General features: G+C 45.4%; 1 protein-coding gene across 1 annotated transcript in view; it reads left to right on the forward strand.

Annotated features, from left to right (window-relative positions):
- The window catches only part of brinp3a.1 (bone morphogenetic protein/retinoic acid inducible neural-specific 3a, tandem duplicate 1), a 30759-nt gene extending 12576 nt beyond the window's left edge, over window positions 1–18183 (forward strand). The window contains exons 5-8 of the mRNA XM_079460589.1: window positions 4389–4494; window positions 4894–5130; window positions 12599–12821; window positions 16441–18183. Of these exons, the coding sequence (XP_079316715.1) occupies window positions 4389–4494; window positions 4894–5130; window positions 12599–12821; window positions 16441–17557 (1683 nt within the window). The 3' untranslated portion in view covers window positions 17558–18183. The remainder of the gene's footprint in view (window positions 1–4388; window positions 4495–4893; window positions 5131–12598; window positions 12822–16440) is intronic.
- The last annotated feature ends 257 nt before the right edge of the window (window positions 18184–18440 follow it).

Raw genomic sequence — 18440 nt, forward strand, 5'->3', positions numbered from 1 at the left:
TCAGGGCATGTTTCGAATTGTCTGGACGGTTGAATCGGTCGGATGCATTTTAATGCCTGACTGCATGATGTAACGATACATTGCCTTCAACAATCGCAAAAGATTTCTCAAGGTGAGGCCAAAATGGTAAGTGGCAGAATTTATAACTCTTAAGCGGTTTGCATATACAACACTAGACAATGGTTCAAGGACTTCTTAAAACAGCATATGGACAAAAGTATTTCTAATAAACATGTTTATCTATTCCCTTATTACCAATTAAAACTAATATTAATGCTGCACAACACTTTACCACTTTAAAAAAATACATTTGAAACAACAAGACAAGTAAACAATGACACAATTTTCATTATTATTCAAATGTTTTATTTGCCTATAGACATTATACTCAAATGTGTCATTTGACATTCTTCTCTTTTATGGAATAAAATGTATTCTTTGAATGCTCTAGCTGACTCTGTGTCGGAAACACATGAACTGTGGAAAACTTTATTAAAGATAATAAGACGAGAAAGAGTTGGGCAGTTTGCCATGGGTAGCGCTTTGACGTTTGCCTGGGTCATCAGTCAAGCATCCAGAGCACAGGCTGGGAGGCATGAAAACTCTGCCAGTACATCCACACCTCCCCCAGCCTCGTCCTCTTAACTGCCATAAACCATTGCGAGAACTTTCTGAATCCGGCTAGAAGTAAGGAACGCCTAGAAATCAAAAAGAACTCGCAGCTAATGCGCACAGATGAAGCACTTTTCCAAAGCCTTTGTGTTTCATTCTAAGATTTCACAAGCCAAAGCCGAGAGCATTAACCAGCACTAGGATTCCCTGCTGCTTTCAATAAAGTCCCATTTTCTCTAGAGAGGATGATAATTCCATTCTAATGCACACTTTCCTCCAATGATAAGCTTTCCCCATAGCGCACACACGAGCTGAGACATGGGGGCTGCGTTAAGCCACCGGAAAGGGACTTTTGTAAAAACTACTTGAAATTCTCTAAAGAAATTTCAGCGTGATGTAAAAACAGCCTGTATGCAAATAGAAAAATGCATATTGGCTTATACCAATTGATCAAATACAGCTTTCATTCTTCTTGGGTCTTTGTAAAAAGCAATTTTATACTAAGTGCCAATCCTGGAAACATTAATGACAGTTCTCGTGTATTAAACAAGCTCGGATAGGAATCTTAAAATCCATTATTATTTAAATGCGCAGCTACACAGGTCTGCTCTGTGACATTTTCCACAGTTTTTGTTGGATTAATCACAGGTGGGAATGACAAAACTGTCTTTTTTCTCATTTACGGTGTTGAGATATACAATGGATTGCTGATAATTGTGAATTTAGCATTTAAAAAGGCTTAAGTGTTCTTTTGAACGAGTCTTTGGAATACTTGATTGTGAATGTGGCATCTTCAGTGTCATGCTAAGTTTGAAAATTGTGACCCAGTCTGTGAAAGTCTTTTTTTGTGATTTACGGTTTTCTACATAAAATCATCATAATGTACAGAACATTCTGTGAGAATATAATCTTGATATCTTTAATATTCATTGAGCAATGCCATTTCAAAGATGGAAATCATAGTGAAAAAATGTTGACGCTCGTTTTCTGATGATTCGATTTTGAGACTTAGCCTGTTTTTCACAGACTGGGTTTCAATTGTGTACAAGAATGTCTCTTGTATTTTTTTCTATGTTTCATTATTTATTGTGTAATGGTGAATAATAAGCGGAATAACTTAGTCACTTGGCCACTTTGAAGTGACCTGCAGAAAAATGAAAATTCTGTCTTGATCTTTCTGACTCCTCCCTAGACTTAACACAACCAAACTTCAAAGCGCTGAAAGTGAGAAAATACATTGTTGAATTGTTGAGGAAATACAATTGCTGAAATTGCTCTAAAAACACAGTTTCCAGGTTGCTACATAGACTGTGGAAAGCTTTGCAAGTTTTTAACGATGATTGCGTCTTTTTGATTGGACGAACGGCGGAAATTTCCTTGCCAGAATAGCCATTTAGCACTTTGCCAATGCATATTCTAGTAATAGCTCCGCAGAATCTGTACTTTATCTATAGTTTTTGTTTGTATGTCCTGATCACCATTTTGGGGTTCATTTTACAATCAGTTTACTGTACATCTATCCATATTAACGGTACATCTATCTAAATTTTCCGTGCCTTGTTTATAGTAGATGTAATATGGGAATTCGAGATATAAAAACGGCATAACTATGTGCAGAATAATAAATCAGGGAGTCTAAGCATCCTTAATAATGAAAGAGGGGTCTTATGAACTTCAGTGTGATTGAGACTGAAAGTTGCATGCATGCCACAAATGACTAATATCCATTAATGCATCCCATATACTCAGCCACATTGGAAGCGACCCTAATACCAGTTCCTGATCTCATCAATGCCTGCTGTTCAAAGTTCTGATGCAGTCAGCAAAAACAAAACAGTCAGATAATACAAAATAGACACAGTTTAAGTTCACATGGCTTTTGGTCCCCTCAGCATCTGTAATGACCGCAGCATAGTGCATACTCAGGTAAATTCAGATTTTCCGAATACACCAGTTACAGCAATTCCATTTTTCTCTCTTTCACCAAAAGAATGCTCCGGTTTCACACATGCTCCGCTCCATCGGGCCCTTGTTGCATACCGGCTCATTGCTATGCATGGAAAACGCTGTCTTTATACTTGCATTCGGTCTATTTTCCCTGTACGTCGGACATCTGTCTTTGTTAGAAATTAATCTGATCCCTGTAGAGGCTCCTTGGATTTTAATTAATTGCGTAGACGCATCAATAAGAGAAATGGAAATGCCAGTGGTGGGTTTGCTGAACCCGTAGTTTTCCTCCTGATCCTCTCGCTCGCCTGAATGTTATTTCAACACATTGAGTGGAAATTAAATAAAGCAGCTCTCGATAATTGGTATTTGCGGCTTGTGTAACACATTAGAAATGCTTCCCTGGCTTTTCCAGGTCCTCGGTCATTTTCTAGGGTTCAGATCCATGACAGCAACTTTCTGCTAGGAAGATTCTCGTCTAATTTGATCCACGTCACAGATTATCCAGTGACCCTCTAAGTAGTTCTTAAAAAGAGGAAAAGTTCGTCATGCTTCACTTGGCTAAAATCTTGGGTCTCCATTCATCTACAAATGCGACATGGAAACTTCTATTCTCTCGCTGGGGACATATTAGGGAAGACAATGTAGAACAGAAAACAATTTGTAAGTGACAGGTCGGGGGATATATTTGCCCACAGGCAGTGTGTGTATGGTCCCATGTGTCAGAAGAGCCTTGATATACAGTGACTTCAAATCAAGCTTTTGTCAGGAATGATTGAGCTGCGACTGTGCAGCTCTTGGATGGGTATAAAGATCACAGAGATATGGTTTTGTCAGCGAGGTTTAGCCGAGATTTTGTCTTGCATTCACTTTTTTAAGCATGTTGGATTTATTTATCTCAAAGGCACAGTGTTCAGTAACTTGTAATTTTATATTTTTGGCAAACACTTCAGTACATACCTTTTGATTTTCTGTAGTAGCTTTTGTCTTTGTTTGTTGGTTTTAAAATACCCGTGTTGATCTTTAATAAATTGATTTTGAATTCAAGTCGCATTCAGTCATTTACTTCTACAACGGCTCCATTAACCTTCACCATGGCTACCGTTACATTTTGTACTTACAGTGAAAGCACATTACTTTCATCGTGAAATATTGCCTTTCATTACATTACAACAATTGAACACTCACTAGAGAGTTTGTTACAAATGATAGCTATCTCAATAACAGGAATGCTCCTGCATAACAGTAAAACCAAATCATTAGTCTGAACCAACAATCCCAAAGGGGAAAAAATATCCACAAATACATTTTCTTTCAATTTTAATTATTTATCTTAGACCGCAATGATATTATGCAAAGCAATAAGAGGATTTTGTTTTCCAGACTTTTCTTCTGAGAAATGGACCACAGATAATCTTGATAGAGGAGTAATGTCGCCGCTGTAGTTTTATAAGACAATGACTCAACAATAAGTAATTTGACGTTTCTCACCGAGTTCTTACAAAACCACATCAAAAATGATACACAGAACTCAATGTCTTCTGCGTTCTGAGTAATAAAAAACAGTGGTGTACATAATTCTTTTTATTTAGTTTTTTTAATAGTATTATATATATTCCAATGTCAGTCCTGTGTAGACTTGTTTAAACTGCAATGTCGGTCTGTTTGTGGGCTTGTAGCAGCACAGGACAAATATTTTCCTGCTTTGATTTCACAGGGCAGTCATCTGCTTTTTCTGCATATTTAATAGCCTCAGTGTCATCTCAGCCTTTGTTTTGCACAGAGTATTGTCATGTGCCTTCTCTTGTCTTCTCTCGTCTTTCCTTAAGGTGACTGAAACAAGGACAGGCCCTCTTGGATGCAGTAACTATGACAACCTCGATTCCGTCAGTTCAGTTTTGGTTCAGAGTCCTGAAAACAAGATTCATCTACAAGGTAGCATATTCATAAATCCCATGTCCCAGACTTTCTAATGTTGTTGTCACTCTTTTAATTGTGTTATTATACTTTTAAATATCGAAAGAGGCAGCGGCATATTTACAGGCATTTTCCATTGCCATCGTTTGTGTTATAAAAGCATTCTTGTAAGCGTTCCACTAAGATATATTTTAAAGGTTTTTTATTCAATTAATGAATTCAATACATAAAAAATAATTGATTGAGTGTAAAAAATAGATTTTTCCTATCTTATCTTAAATTTGAGAAAGCTTCTGTATAAGTATACAGATTACTAATGGGGGGATTCGCTGTTTGACTGACCAATATCAGAAATTACACAATTAAAGTTGCAAAGTTGTTTTGTGTAAATTATAAAGCATTCTTGTATTATTTTAGGGCTGCAGGCCATTCTGCCCAAGTACCTAAGGAGCAGATTTGTAGAGGCAGCTCTCAGCTATATCGGCTGCCACTCGGAGGGCGAGTTTGTGTGCAGAGAAAATGACTGCTGGTGCAAATGCAGTGCTGATTATCCCCAGTGCAACTGTCCCAGGGAAGACCTGAAGGCCATGCAGGACAGTATAAAACTTATCAGAGAATCCTGGACGCAAGCCAACCAAGAATTTCAAGAATCTGGTAAGATTCTGCAATTTCATTCCGCTGAGATAAATAAATCTTCCTCTAATCTGCAACCCTGCTTTTCTGGTGCAGGCACTCTAAGAGAATTATACCTAAAGTTTAAAAAAAGTGGTTTTGTAAGTCTGAGGTATCTGGGGTCTGTATATTTCACTAATTCAACAAGGTGTCGTGGCGTGCCAGCAGCAAGTTATTTCAATCCAGCTGCTTAGATCTGTGAATATCCCTGACACGTAATGGGTCGACATTAAACAGTGATTGTCACCTTGTTACTTCTGATCCCTGACAAGGAAATGGTGGGAAGTGCTTCCTGGGATCTAGTGTCATTGTCATAGTGGTAAAGCCGCATTTTTAACTTGGCAGCTTTATTCGTCCCTGAGCTAGGCATGAAGCCAAAACTGAGCAGGTGTTTGAGTACATCACGGCCATGTTGGAGATCTACCTCCTGCAGTAACAGCAGGGAGTGGAAACCTCTGCCTAATGACTGTAAACCAAATAAATAAACAACAATCATCTGCTGAAATAAGATGATCTAATAGACAGTCTCTCCGTTCATTTGGGGCTATAAGGAATTTGGTTTGGTGCTCAAATTGGTAATGAAACAAAAGAGTGGTGCCTTGTAGAGATCAATAGATTTCTAAAAATGGAAATTGTAAAATTTTCAATTACCTAATGTCTGATGGCATGGAAAATGTGTGCAGACTGGAATTGTCAGGTTATGATGAGGATCTGTGTTGTTAATTATAGGCGCTGAGATCAATTCTTATTGGATGTTAGGGAGCATTGATTCAAGCATTCGGTGGTGTAACACGGTTATCGATTTTTCCAGCAACGGATAAAAATGAACTTCCCTCCCTTGAAAGTCATTTGTTCTGCCAAGATCATCCAGCTTTTCTTTATGTCTGAACTTGACAATTCTGTCATAATTTACTCACCCTCAAGTTGTTTCAAACCTGTATAAATTTCAGTGTTCTCACAAATGAAGACATTTTGAAGAATGTGGGAAACCAAACAGTTATGGGACACTTTTGGACAGCATAGTTTTTTCTTACTATATTAGTCAATGGTGCCCCAGCACTATTCGGTTACAAACATTCTTCAAAATATCTTCCTTTGTGTTCAACAATCACTGAAATTTAAAGGTTTGAAACAACCTGAAGGTCTGTAAATGATGACAGAATTTTCATTTCTAGATGAATTATCCCTTTAATATATTTTTTTTGTCGGTGAAGTTAAACCGTCCTAGAAATGGTTTAGCATTTACCGAAAAAACCCAGCTGTCCCTGCCTTCAGTGTTCAATCACACGGGACAAATTTTAATTTTCATCAAAATGAATAAAAATAACATTCCACCTGCTCCCTTCTAACGTCCCGGTTACGTATGTAACCTCTGTTCCCTGATGGAGGGAACAAGACGTTGTGTCGAAGCCGACAGATGGGGTTCGCCCTTGAGAACCAATCGTCTCTGACTATTTTGAAAAGGCCAATGAAATTGGCGAATGAAATTTGCATGCCGGGCTCCGCCCCCGGATATCCGGGTATAAAAGGGGAGCCGGCGTGCTCATTCATTCACCTTTTGTGCTGAGGAGCCTGAGAGCATCTCGTGACTGCTGCAGCGGACGGCTATTGTCGTGGCAAGAAGGACACAACGTCTTGTTCCCTCCATCAGGGAACAGAGGTTACATACGTAACCGGGACGTTCCCTTTCTGTCGGTCTCTCGACGTTGTGTCGAAGCCGACAGATGGGGTTCCTATGGAAAACGCCACGGCACTAGCCGCGTCACAATCTCTAGCGAAGCGACGTTGACCGGCCTGGGTGAGCCACACGTGAGCGCTATCGCGAAATTTGTAACCTTCCAGTGGGCAGGCAGGGGCTCCCAGAGCTTTTGGCAAAGATGAGTAGCCCCTGCCCTCTGCCAACTCAGACGGCCCCATTGGCGAGGGCCATCCAGTCGTAGGGCTACTGGGTAAGCGCTGTTCCTTCAATGAGGACGTGCGCTACGGAGACCACTTCCCACCCTAGGGGGGGAATACAGTGGAGACACCAACATGGTCTCACCAAATAGGGGAGAACTCATGGGAGGTATGTGCGGAATGCCGCAAGGTGGATGTCCACCTGGGGAGGTCATGGGTTGCCACGCGGGGAACCATCTCATGACGACATCTCAGACGGAACCACCCTAGTGGGGGGTTACTACGTGTGGGGCACTAGGTCCGGTTAGAGCTATATGTAATAACTCAGCTTGATACCCGGCCATAGGCGGCAGGGCTGCTCCGCCGAGCCCGCCGCCCTGAGTGCTATTGATGGATGGACGGACTGCCTATTCTTCACCCTTGGGGAAAGAAGGGAGGCAGCCCATAGCGCACTGGTCCACCTCAGAAGGGGAATGGCGCTATGCGCAGGCGTACGCCCCACGACTGCTGGTCTCACCTGCTGGCAAGACTCGAGCTGCCGACTCCCCACGGAGGTTGTAAGCCTCTGCGAGGTATAGCGTAGCCCAACCCGCAGCTCTACAGATGTCTGCCAGAGAGGCGCACTAAGCCGATGCCCACGAGGAGGTCACACCCCGAGCGGAGTGTGCCGTCACTCAAATGGGCACGGGCTAGGATCGGCACGCCGTAGTGACGGCGTGTGCGACCCAGCGCTACAACTCTCCTCGGATACAGCACTCCCGTTGCTGACCTCCATAACAGACAAGAGCTGCTCAGGGCCTTGAAGCCCTCAGTGTGGTTCGAGTAGAGGCGCAATGCGCTTACTGGACACCCCACGTACAGGTTGGGTCTTTCTCCCGGTGTGGGAGCGCCTGCAAGTTCACCACCTAGTTCCGTAAGGGGGGCGGCGGAACTTTGGGCACGTAAGTCGGCCGGGGTCTCAGGATCACGTGAGAGTCACCGGGCCTGAAATTTGGCAATCGGTGGACACGGAATGCTTGCAGGTGCCTCACCCTCTGGATGGACTCGAGCCCCAGCAGGAGAGCCAATCCCCCTCGCAGAACGAGGAAGGGGCTCTCGGCAGGGCCCGAAAAAAGGGGACCCAAAGGTCCACCTTAAGGTCCCAAGAGGGTACGGGGCGCGGACGAGGCCTTAGCCCCTCGCGCCCTAGAGGAACCTAATAATCAGGTCATGCCGCCCCAGAGGCTCACCAGCAACTGGTACGTGATAACCGCGACAGCGGGTACCCACGTTCCAATGTGGAAGGGGAGATTACTCCCCAGCCTCTCCTGCAATAGGACAGCACGTTCCTGAGCGAGCAATTCCGCGGGTCTTCTCCTCGAGAAGAGCACCAGGACGAGAAGGGGCGCCACTTAAAGGCATCCAGCCTTGTGGGCATGGCCCTTGCCTGAGTGACAGTCTCCACCACTGAGGGGGGTAGGTCATCCAGGAACTCCTCGTCCCATCCAGGAGCCAGACCCAGAGGTCCGGCTCGAACGCCACAACGTGTCCATCCCCTGCGAGTAGGCCCTTCGCCATGGGATTTGGCCAGGGGGAGTTGTCGTCAGGAGTATTAGCTCCGAGGACCAAGTGTAGTTGGGCCCGTAAGGCGCAACTAGCAGCACTTGATACTCCCTTCCCAGACCTTGCACAGGACCTGCGCAATGAAGCTCACTGGGGGGAAGCGTAGTTCCGCTTGTCCCGCGGCCAGCTGCGCGCTAGGGCCTCCGTGTCGAGGGGGGAGCCTCGACCAGGGAGTGCCCAGCGGCACTGGGGGGTGTTCAGGGAGGCAACAGGTCCACCTGTGCCCGCCCAAACCACACCCAAGCCGGCCGCAGTGGTGGAGTCGTCACTTCGCACGAGGTGTCAACTGACGAGAGAGCGCTTGGCTGTCTGGTTCAGGACACCCGGTGGCGTGTGACCTGCAGGGGCCTTGCCACCTGCTGTCTCCACCAGGGGTGGAGTCGTCACTTCCCACGAGGCGTCAACTGACGAGAGAGCGCTTGGCTGTCTGGTTCAGGACATCCGGTGGTCATGTGACCTGCAGGGGCTTTGCCACCTGCTGTCTCCACTGGAGGCTGCGCGCTAGGGCCTCCGTGTCGAGGGGGTCCTCGTCCAAGGAATGCCCAGCGGTACTGGGTGGTGTTCAGGGAGGCGACAGGTCCCCCTGTGCCCGCCCAAACCACACCCAGGCCAGCCCGCAGGGGTGGAGTCATCACTTCCCACGGGGTGTCAACTGACGAGAGAGCGCTTGGCTGTCTGGTTCAGGACGCCCGGTGGGCATGTGACCTGCAGGGGCTTTGCCACCTGCTGTCTCCACGGGAGGAGGCGTTTTGGGCGAGTTGCGATGACTGCAGCGAGCGAGTGCCACCCTGAGGTTTAGTACGCTACGCCGGTCGTGCTGTCCGGGCCAGTATGCTGGCTCTGCACGAGAGGCCGGAGCCTCATCAGTGCAAGCAGGACAGCTAGCAACTTGAAGGCAGTGATCTGCCAACGCAGGCGGGGGCCCGTCCAGCGACCCGACACTGCGCGCCCATTGCACACCGCACCCGCACCCCGTAGGGAGGCGTCTGTCGTTCCACGACCGGCCTCAAGACCTGCTCGGGGTTAGGATGCGACGGCAGCAGGTGTAATGACGATACGCCTACTGCCGGTGCGCCACGCTCTCCAGGGAACTCATCTCTGTAGTCAGTGCTGTCGCGGTCCCATGTGCGTCAACCCGAGGGGGACAGGCCACCCCCGAGGACACCATGCCCAGGAGCCTCTGAAACTGATTTCAGGGGACCGCTGGCTGCTGCCTGAAAGTTCAAGCAGCTCAGCACTGACTGTGCGTGCTCGTGAGCGAGCACGCCGTCATGGAGACAGTGTTGAGTTCTCTACCAGGAAAAGGGGGAGCTCCGCGCCAGGGAGAGCTGCTCTCTTTTTCCCGGCTGACCCGTTTACTGACATGCCAGCCCCTCGACAGTGCCGAGGGAACTGTACATGAGAGTATGCGGTCAGTTGTCATGAACCACTCCTGGCGTCTGACAGACACCAGGACGCGCTTCTGCGCCTCCCGAACGGCACCCTTGCAAGGTGCTGCTCAAGGTATGCAGCGACCCCTGGTTTTGGGGATGATGAAGTGCGGCTGTCGAAGCCACTGGACATCTCGGCCGAGGGGACGGTTCGATCGCCTTCGCCAGAGGGGTGGCAGCCCCGGCCTGGAGCACAGGAACATCCCTGCCTCTGCTGAGGTAAGAGGATGCCTGAAGTCCGGCGGAGGTCTGGCGAGCTGGATCGAATGCCGAGACGGACCACACTCCCAGCCACCGTGATGGTTTGAAATGCTAACCAAGCACCCAGAGACCTCACAGGGGGGGCTGCGATCTACTTCATCAACCCGCGGGGGTTGGTTCAATGACTAGCAGTGCTGTTCTCCCCGGGGGGAACGGCTCCGCTAAATCACCTGCCAGGCGATGGCGCAGCTCGACGCACCGTCGAAGCGAGAGTGCTGAGGGCTGCTTTATACTCGTCATTGCGTGCCGCCACGACGCAACGTCGAGTTGCCGAACACCATCTTTCAGAGGGTGAGAGCGGCTGCAAGTGGGACCCAGAGAGAGACCTCTCCTTGTGAGAAGGCGGGCACTAGGCCCCCGAAGGGGCCCAGAAGGTGTTTGGGACGCGGCAGGGACCGCCCCAGTCCGACCATCCAGCAACCCAGGCTGGGTCGGGCCCGATGGTTCAATCTCTCTAGGTGGTCCTTCTCTTGACGTCCTCCTCCGGGGGGCCACCTGCGGGGGCACCAGAACCGGAGTCGACGCTGGAGAAGGCCAGGGCTGCTGGGGGCAGACCACGTGCGAGACCTCGACGGCCGAAAGGCGGCCGGGTCACAGCAGGCCGGTCTGTTTCTACACTGTCAAAAGGCTGCTGGAGCAGTCCTTGACAGCGCCACCAATCAGCCGACCTTGCGAGAGGGGAGTCGGGAAAGTGGCCTTTCTCGACATTGCCCCCCTGCGCAAGATTGGATCCGAGGCATCTTTCCCGGCCACTGATGTGGACATCGTCCGACCCAGCCTGCGCTGCCACCGCGGTCCCCGGAGGGCCAGTCGGCGGCGGCACTACTTGGGTCGGTCTTACCCCGTGGGGCTCTCTTTAGCGCCCTGGCCTGCAGGAAGGCCATGCGTAAGAGTGGAGGCAGCTTGGTCCACGGCACTGCCAGCCTCAACACCAGAGATGTTGAGACCTTACATGCCCTGGACGGTGAGTCTAGGTCAAGCCCCCCAGGTGGCCGCCGTCTGCGGATACCCGCGACTGCATGCTCCACCCAGGGTGCATTGACATAGTCCCTAGCTGCCTCCCCGCCCCGAGGGAAGAGAGGGCGATAGAGTCAGCTAGACGGAAGCGCGCCGAAAGGGACGCTCCAGGTCTTACTGAACTCCTTATGCAGCTCGGTAAAACTTGGCACTTGAGCCGGGCCCAATGTGCGAGTACCCAGCCGCGAGCACCAGGGCTGCACCGCAACCCGACGCTCACGGCGGTCCGAGCGAGCATGGCTGACATCTTGACGTCTGCTCTCACCTGTGCTCGACCTCCCGAGGGAGGGAGCTTCAGGGAATCGCCAGAGTCTGATGCCAGCAGGTCGCGCTCCGATGTTGCAAGAGACACCTCATCTCCACGGCTCGTGTCCGAGCGCGTGGCTGAGGAATAAGATGGCTTAGGACCATCCTTGGGGACCTGCTAAACAAGCGAGACGGGGCGCGAGCGGTCCGCGAGCCGACCGGCTGACGGATTAACGCTCACGATAATCCCCACATCACCCTCGCTGCTCGCCGCCGCTGACGGCAGGGCCGTAGCCGCTGCGGTCACAGAACGGGAAGCAAACGAGGTGGTGGCTTGCTCTTGACAGAACGTAGCCAACGTGACGCAACGTCTGAATAGCCGTCCGCCCGCAGTGACGCAACGTCTGACTAGCCATCCGCGCGCAGTGACGCAACGTCTGAATAGCCATCCGCGCGCCGTGCGGGCAGGACGAATCCACGAGGCTGCCACAGTGATCGGACCCCCGAACACTTGCGGCAACCACCGTGTCCGTCCCCGTCCTCGATGAGTGTACTGCACCCAAGAGATCAGCGGGCAATGCCACGCTGAGGAAATTGCTCTTTTAGAAAAATACCTCAGGAACTGCCAGGACGCCCAGGGGAATCTCCGCTGCACCGCGTCGTAGAAATCGGCAATTCGAAGAATGTCATCAGATGCGAAGGCTCCGAAGAACAAAAGGTGAATGAATGAGCACGCCGGCTCCCCTTTTATACCCGGATATCCGGGGGCGGAGCCCGGCATGCAAATTTCATTCGCCAATTTCATTGGCCTTTTCAAAATAGTCAGAGACGATTGGTTCTCAAGGGCGAACCCCATCTGTCGGCTTCGACACAACGTCGAGAGACCGACAGAAAGGGAACCACAGTTTCACTGTTGACTCGTTTTATGAAACATGACTTATTTCAAATCACGCATTTCGATTCTAGTCATTTATTCTTAACACTTGTCTGCTTTCTAGAGGAGTTTCAAAATTTTGTGAGAAGATTACCAACATCCTATGCCCTGAACACATCTGCTGTGCAGTACGTCTGGAAGATAGACCCTGGTGTTCAGCAACGCTTTCAAATGTTGGAAACTAGCACTCAACAGCTGCTCGGCAAAGCACAGCGGATCGTCAGCAAACTCTTCAAACTCAGCAAAAGGTGTCGAACTCAACCCAAAATATCCGTGCCCAGAGAGAGGTAAGACATGTTACGTTTTCCAAGTGAGCAATCCATGAAAAACTTTATATTTACTATTAAGTAAATGGTAGGTTTCCGCAGATCAACTGGTAGAGCGGGGTGCTAGCCAAGCCAAAGTAATCTGTTTGACACCTGAGGACGACAAAAGCAGATGAATGTAAACTTTGAAGCCATTGTCCGTTGCTTTTGATAAAAGCATTTGTCAAGTATGTTACTGTAAGTAAAAAGTCAGTAGTCATGGATTGCAAAAAAGATTGAGGTTTGCAGGGATGTTTTTGACAGAGTCACATTTTAATTCTTTCTATAAAAGAATCTTTCACTTTTCAAAAGTTTTAAGGTCACTTATTCTTGTTTTTCACATTTGAGAATAATATTAAAATATTTATAAAATAACTACAAATGTAACTATGTTTATTTAAACGCAACATAATTCCCAAAGTAAATAAAAAAGTTGTGACATTGTAGCATCTTCAAAGTAAAGCAACTTTAATCAACTTCACAATTTCCAAACTTGTGTATAACAAGAATGCTGGTTGTCAAACAACACTGGTCTCCATTGACTTTATGGACACAAAACCACTGAGCTATATACATGTTTTGAGTGAATGAGGGTGAATAAATAATAAGAGAATATATATACAATATTTTAGGTTAACTGTCTCTTTAAACAGTAATACTAAACGTAAATATGCAATAGATTCCTAAAAACGCAGAATTCTGGTTTAAACCTGAAGTTGTGATTGTTTTTCCGTATTTTGACGCATTTTCGAGTGAAATGGATTTGATGTATAAAACAATTTTGAAATGGAACTTGCAGCCGACTGACAGTTGAAGGGGATGAGTTAATGGATGCTCCGTCCAAGCCGTCTAATATACGTCTTTTAAGCTGGATAGTCCTTACTGGAAGTGCATTTTCAAATTTTAACTAAAGATTATGACGTCTCAAGATTTTTAAAAAGAGACCCACATCGATACATTATTTACAATAAACACTGCAATATTTCATGAAAAAATAGGCATTGTAATTTCTAATTTCACTCAGACTATAAGGGTTGAAGCATCTGTCGGGATGCTTCACTGGATCTTCATTCTTGATCTTTTTCCAAACGCAGAGACTAATAGGAGATTTCAAATGCATGTCCTTTGAACTAATTAATTAAGAAATGCCTTTAACACACTGCTCAGTCCATATCCTAGGGCATTTGTGGCAGGCATAATTGTGTTAAGTCTAGTGTCTTGGCTGAAGTCCCAGCCGCCCTGAAATGATAGAGACTGTCCCATCTAATCATTTCAGGAGTTAGTGGATGAATAGGTTTTATCTTCTCATCTATAGGCTAAAGTGCAGGATGTGTTTTAATGGACGACACCAGAAACGGGTAATTTACGGGCTCTGCTATCGCATGATAACGCAGTGCCTTTGATAAGGGTTACGGATGAAGAAAGTTCACAACTGGTGTGAGTGTTCGAAGATGGTGGAGGGTCAAGGCCGAGTGCGAAAGAGAATTATGCAAACCACACAGTCAAGTGGAAGGTATTTGAGTCAGATAAAGTGAATGCAATGCCTAAAGCGATCATAGTGCTTCATAGTTTAGTGGAAAGTTTGTTGTTTATTTATGTTCATATTGACTTATATGGTTTTGCATCTTAAAATCCTCAATGTTTTGTTCCTTGGAAGAAACAACTGTTTTGTACTAGAATTGACAGAAATCGTGGGTATAAAATCAATGCCGGTATGCTTTTGAACTGCTCCTTGATCTATATTCTGCTTCGATAGTGTGATTCAAGTTGCACAAGGCAAAAAAAAATGTTTTGTGTGCTTTTGAGTCCCTGTTTTACAGTTTTGTTTACTGTCATTTCATCATTCACTCTTGTTTATTCTGAGTTTCACGTTCATGTTTTTTTTTTGTGTTCGTGTGTTCTTATTTCATTCTTTCTTTATGCAGTTGCAACAAATAAAATCTGATCAATTCATTCATGAAAGACAATGTCACAAGTTTTAGGTTTGTTTGACTCGAACGGTTTGTTTGTTGCATGCTCGCATATACAGCAGCACACAATTTCTCCTTTACTGTAACTTTAAATAAAATCTTTATTTATAAAATAGAACTAAACATAAACAAATGAAATGAATCAAATACTCTACCTGACTTTGAGAACAATGGATAGTTGACAAATATTTTGTACATGTGTCCTATGGTGTGACATGGCAAAAATTTAGGGAACATATAATATATAATAACAATGTATATAAATCTCTCTTATTCTAGATTATAAATTATCATTTGTGCTGTCATGCAATAGGACACATTTACACATTTACACATTTGTTTGTCAACTACCCATATACAGGACCACATTCCTTCATGGGTGTAATCTTAGTAACAAAAGCAAAAATGCTTATTCAAGCTATTATTATTTTTCCATTAGATGTTTTACGCAGTCTAAAAATATGGAAATTCTCAAGTTATTGTTTTCCCTAGGAAAAGATGGGCATGAGCATGTTTCGTCTCTGGTGTGAATTTTCGTTTCTCTGTCAGTGAAATTTGCTGACAGACTGCTGAGATTTCCTTCATTGCCAACCACCTGCATACAGCCTGTCTCTTAGGCAGCCTGGTTCCATGAATATTTATACATTCTGTTGCCATCACTTATGATTTAATACAAGGTAAACTGTTTTTCTAGGCGCGAGTGGCAAATCAGCGGCTATCTTTGTGGATAGGGTAACAAAAAGGGTTTAAAACGAAAGCGGTAGCATGCCTATCCAAAGCGTTGCAATCGCTTTAATGAGTTATTTATCTACAAGGCAGTAAGGAGGAGAATAAAAAAACAGCTAAAATATTTTTTACAAATTATTAAACAACTTAAATATGCACGAACATTATACATTTTGGGTGGGTTGTGATTTATGTCTTGTAGCAACGATTGTAAACCAGTATTTTGAATCCACGCTAATAATTCTATTAAATACATTGAAATATTTCAGAGACTTTTGGTGCTTGTGAACTGGTATATGCATCATTTACTTGTAAATTGAATTTTTACCCTGTTATTTCATTCGGAACAAAGTGAAATGGAAAGTGGGAAACAAGTACGTTTTAGCTGATGTGTACAGTTTGACTCCATGTGACAGATCGTGCCGATTCACTCCACTTGGTTCATTTACCAGTGGCTGCGGAGAGAGTCATTCTAGTTCTGAATATGCATGTTATGTAAATTTTTGCAAGATCGGCTTGTCATGCTTGCAAAATGGATGTAATTATTTGGAAATAAGTGTTGTTTTGCTTTTTTCCATGTTTTCAAGTTAGCTAAAATCCAATATAATTATGGCAAAAGCATTGTGTTTTATAAAAAGCAACCTGTACTTTTATTTTAAAAAATGGCAAATAATTATACCCACCTCGACTTACAAGCTCACTAATAGCTTTAGGCTGCAAGCTAGTGGAGACGAATGAACAAAACAAAACACGTTCCCATGAGCTTACGGCTTGATTAATTCCTGTGACATCTTTAATAACTATTGTATTTATTTTCACACTCTTGATTCTATAATGAAGTACAAAGCCATTTATAACTTTCAAGGCAACCTGACTTATTGCATTGCTTCCTTCCTTCATTGTAGGCCTCTCGGCTATTGGCTGAGATACATCCTCTCCATCATGTACTGCAGTGAGAACAATCAGATCGGCTCCTACATGGAAGAAACGCGGACCTGCTCCTGTTACTACGAGCACCCGTCCTGTCAGGGCGTTATTCCGTGTTCCGTGGGCGATGGTCCTCACTGTGCCTCCTGCTCCTACGAGAACCGCTCCCGTTGTGCCAGTTGCAATCCTGGCTACATGCTGAGCCAAGGAACCTGTCGGAACACCATACCGGATTCAACGGACAACTACATCGGTTTCGAGACTGACCTCCAAGACATGGAGCTGCGCTACCTTCTTCAAAAGAAAGACAGCCGAATCAGCATTCACGCCATGTTTATAAGCAATGATGTTAGACTGAACAACTGGTTCGATCCCAGCTGGAGGAAGAGGATGCTGTTGACGCTCAAGAGCAACAAGTTTAAGTCCAGCCATGTTCATATGCTCCTGGGGATCTCCCTGCAGATATGCCTTACTAAAAACAGCACCCTGGAACCTATGCTGTCTGTGTACATCAACCCATTTGGAGGTAGTCATTCCGAAAGCTGGATCATGCCCATTGACCAGAATAGTTACCCTGACTGGGAAAGGACCAAGTTAGACATCCCGCTTGACTGTTATAACTGGACGCTGACTTTGGGGAACCAATGGAAGACTTTTTTCGAGACTGTGCACATTTACCTGAGGAGCCGTGTCAAACTGGCGTCACCGTTGGGGAACGGCACAGCCCACTTTGAGCCGTTGGAATACATGGACTCCTCCCGGAATCTCGGCTATATGAAAATCAACAGTATGCAGGTGTTTGGATACAGTATGCACTTTGATCCGGAGGCCATCCAGGACTTGATCCTGCAGCTGGACTACCCGTATACGCAGGGCTCGCAGGACTCGGCCCTGCTGCAGCTGTTGGAGATCAGAGACAGGGTGAACAGACTCTCCCCGCCGGGCCAGCAGCCTTTGGATCTGTTCTCCTGTCTGTTACGCCACCGGCTAAAACTTTCTACCACAGATGTGGTGAGAATTCAGGCTGCTCTTCAGGCCTTCAGCGCCAAGCAGCCCAACTCGAAGGAATATGAAACTACCAAACTATGTAGCTAATAAGTCACTGCAAGGTGGCAGCATATTTGTAGTGTTTTCCTTAACTGTAGTTAAATGATCAGTTTTTTTTTTCTTTTGAAAGAAAAACATCGGACTGCTGATGGGATACAGTGTTGATGGTCTGGGTTGTTTTAAAAGAAGGACCAACACTTTGTCTTTTCTTACCTGATTTCCAATAACTCACCTTGATGACTTCATTTTATTTTGATGTCACTTTGTCAAAATGACTGTAGCTTTAGCACCAGTTCTGATAAACATCTGGCATCTGAACATTTCGCATTCTCTTTGTATGGTAACAGGCAGTAAACCCATGGTCAGTCAGATCTTGCTTAATTTCTTTATTCTGTCTGTCAACACTGTAACTCTCAAAAATATCAGTATCCTAATCAACAATAGATGGTTTTATTGAAGCTTCAAACTATTTTTAAGCTATTTTTTGGGATATGAATGTAGGAGGAAGATCCGGCAAACCATAAACAAGGAACTTATAATATATTCGGTATCATGTACATTTATTTTTATAAAATCTATTATTTGTGACAAGTTGCAAAGGTAATGTCCATATAATGTATACAACATGAATTTGTTACTACTCTAAATAAAAGTCATTTTTATGTGGCGTCTGTAAATACTTCTGCGTGTCTAATTTGCATATTCATTCGCTTTATTTAGAGCTTTCTTCATGACAGTCTTAAATTATACAGCGAGAATATAAACTCTCTTGAGACGTACATTGGAGCGCAATATATAAATTCATAAAGCACTTGCAAGTTATGGAAAAAAATACTAATTTTCATTTTGCAGGCAAATGTGATTTGGTTGATTTTCATTTTTACCTAGAATAAAAATCTGAGATGGACGTATTTATGAAGTGATTCTTGCG

This window comes from Barbatula barbatula, assembly GCF_947034865.1.
Source record: "Barbatula barbatula genome assembly, chromosome: 7".
Taxonomy (NCBI): domain Eukaryota; kingdom Metazoa; phylum Chordata; class Actinopteri; order Cypriniformes; family Nemacheilidae; genus Barbatula; species Barbatula barbatula.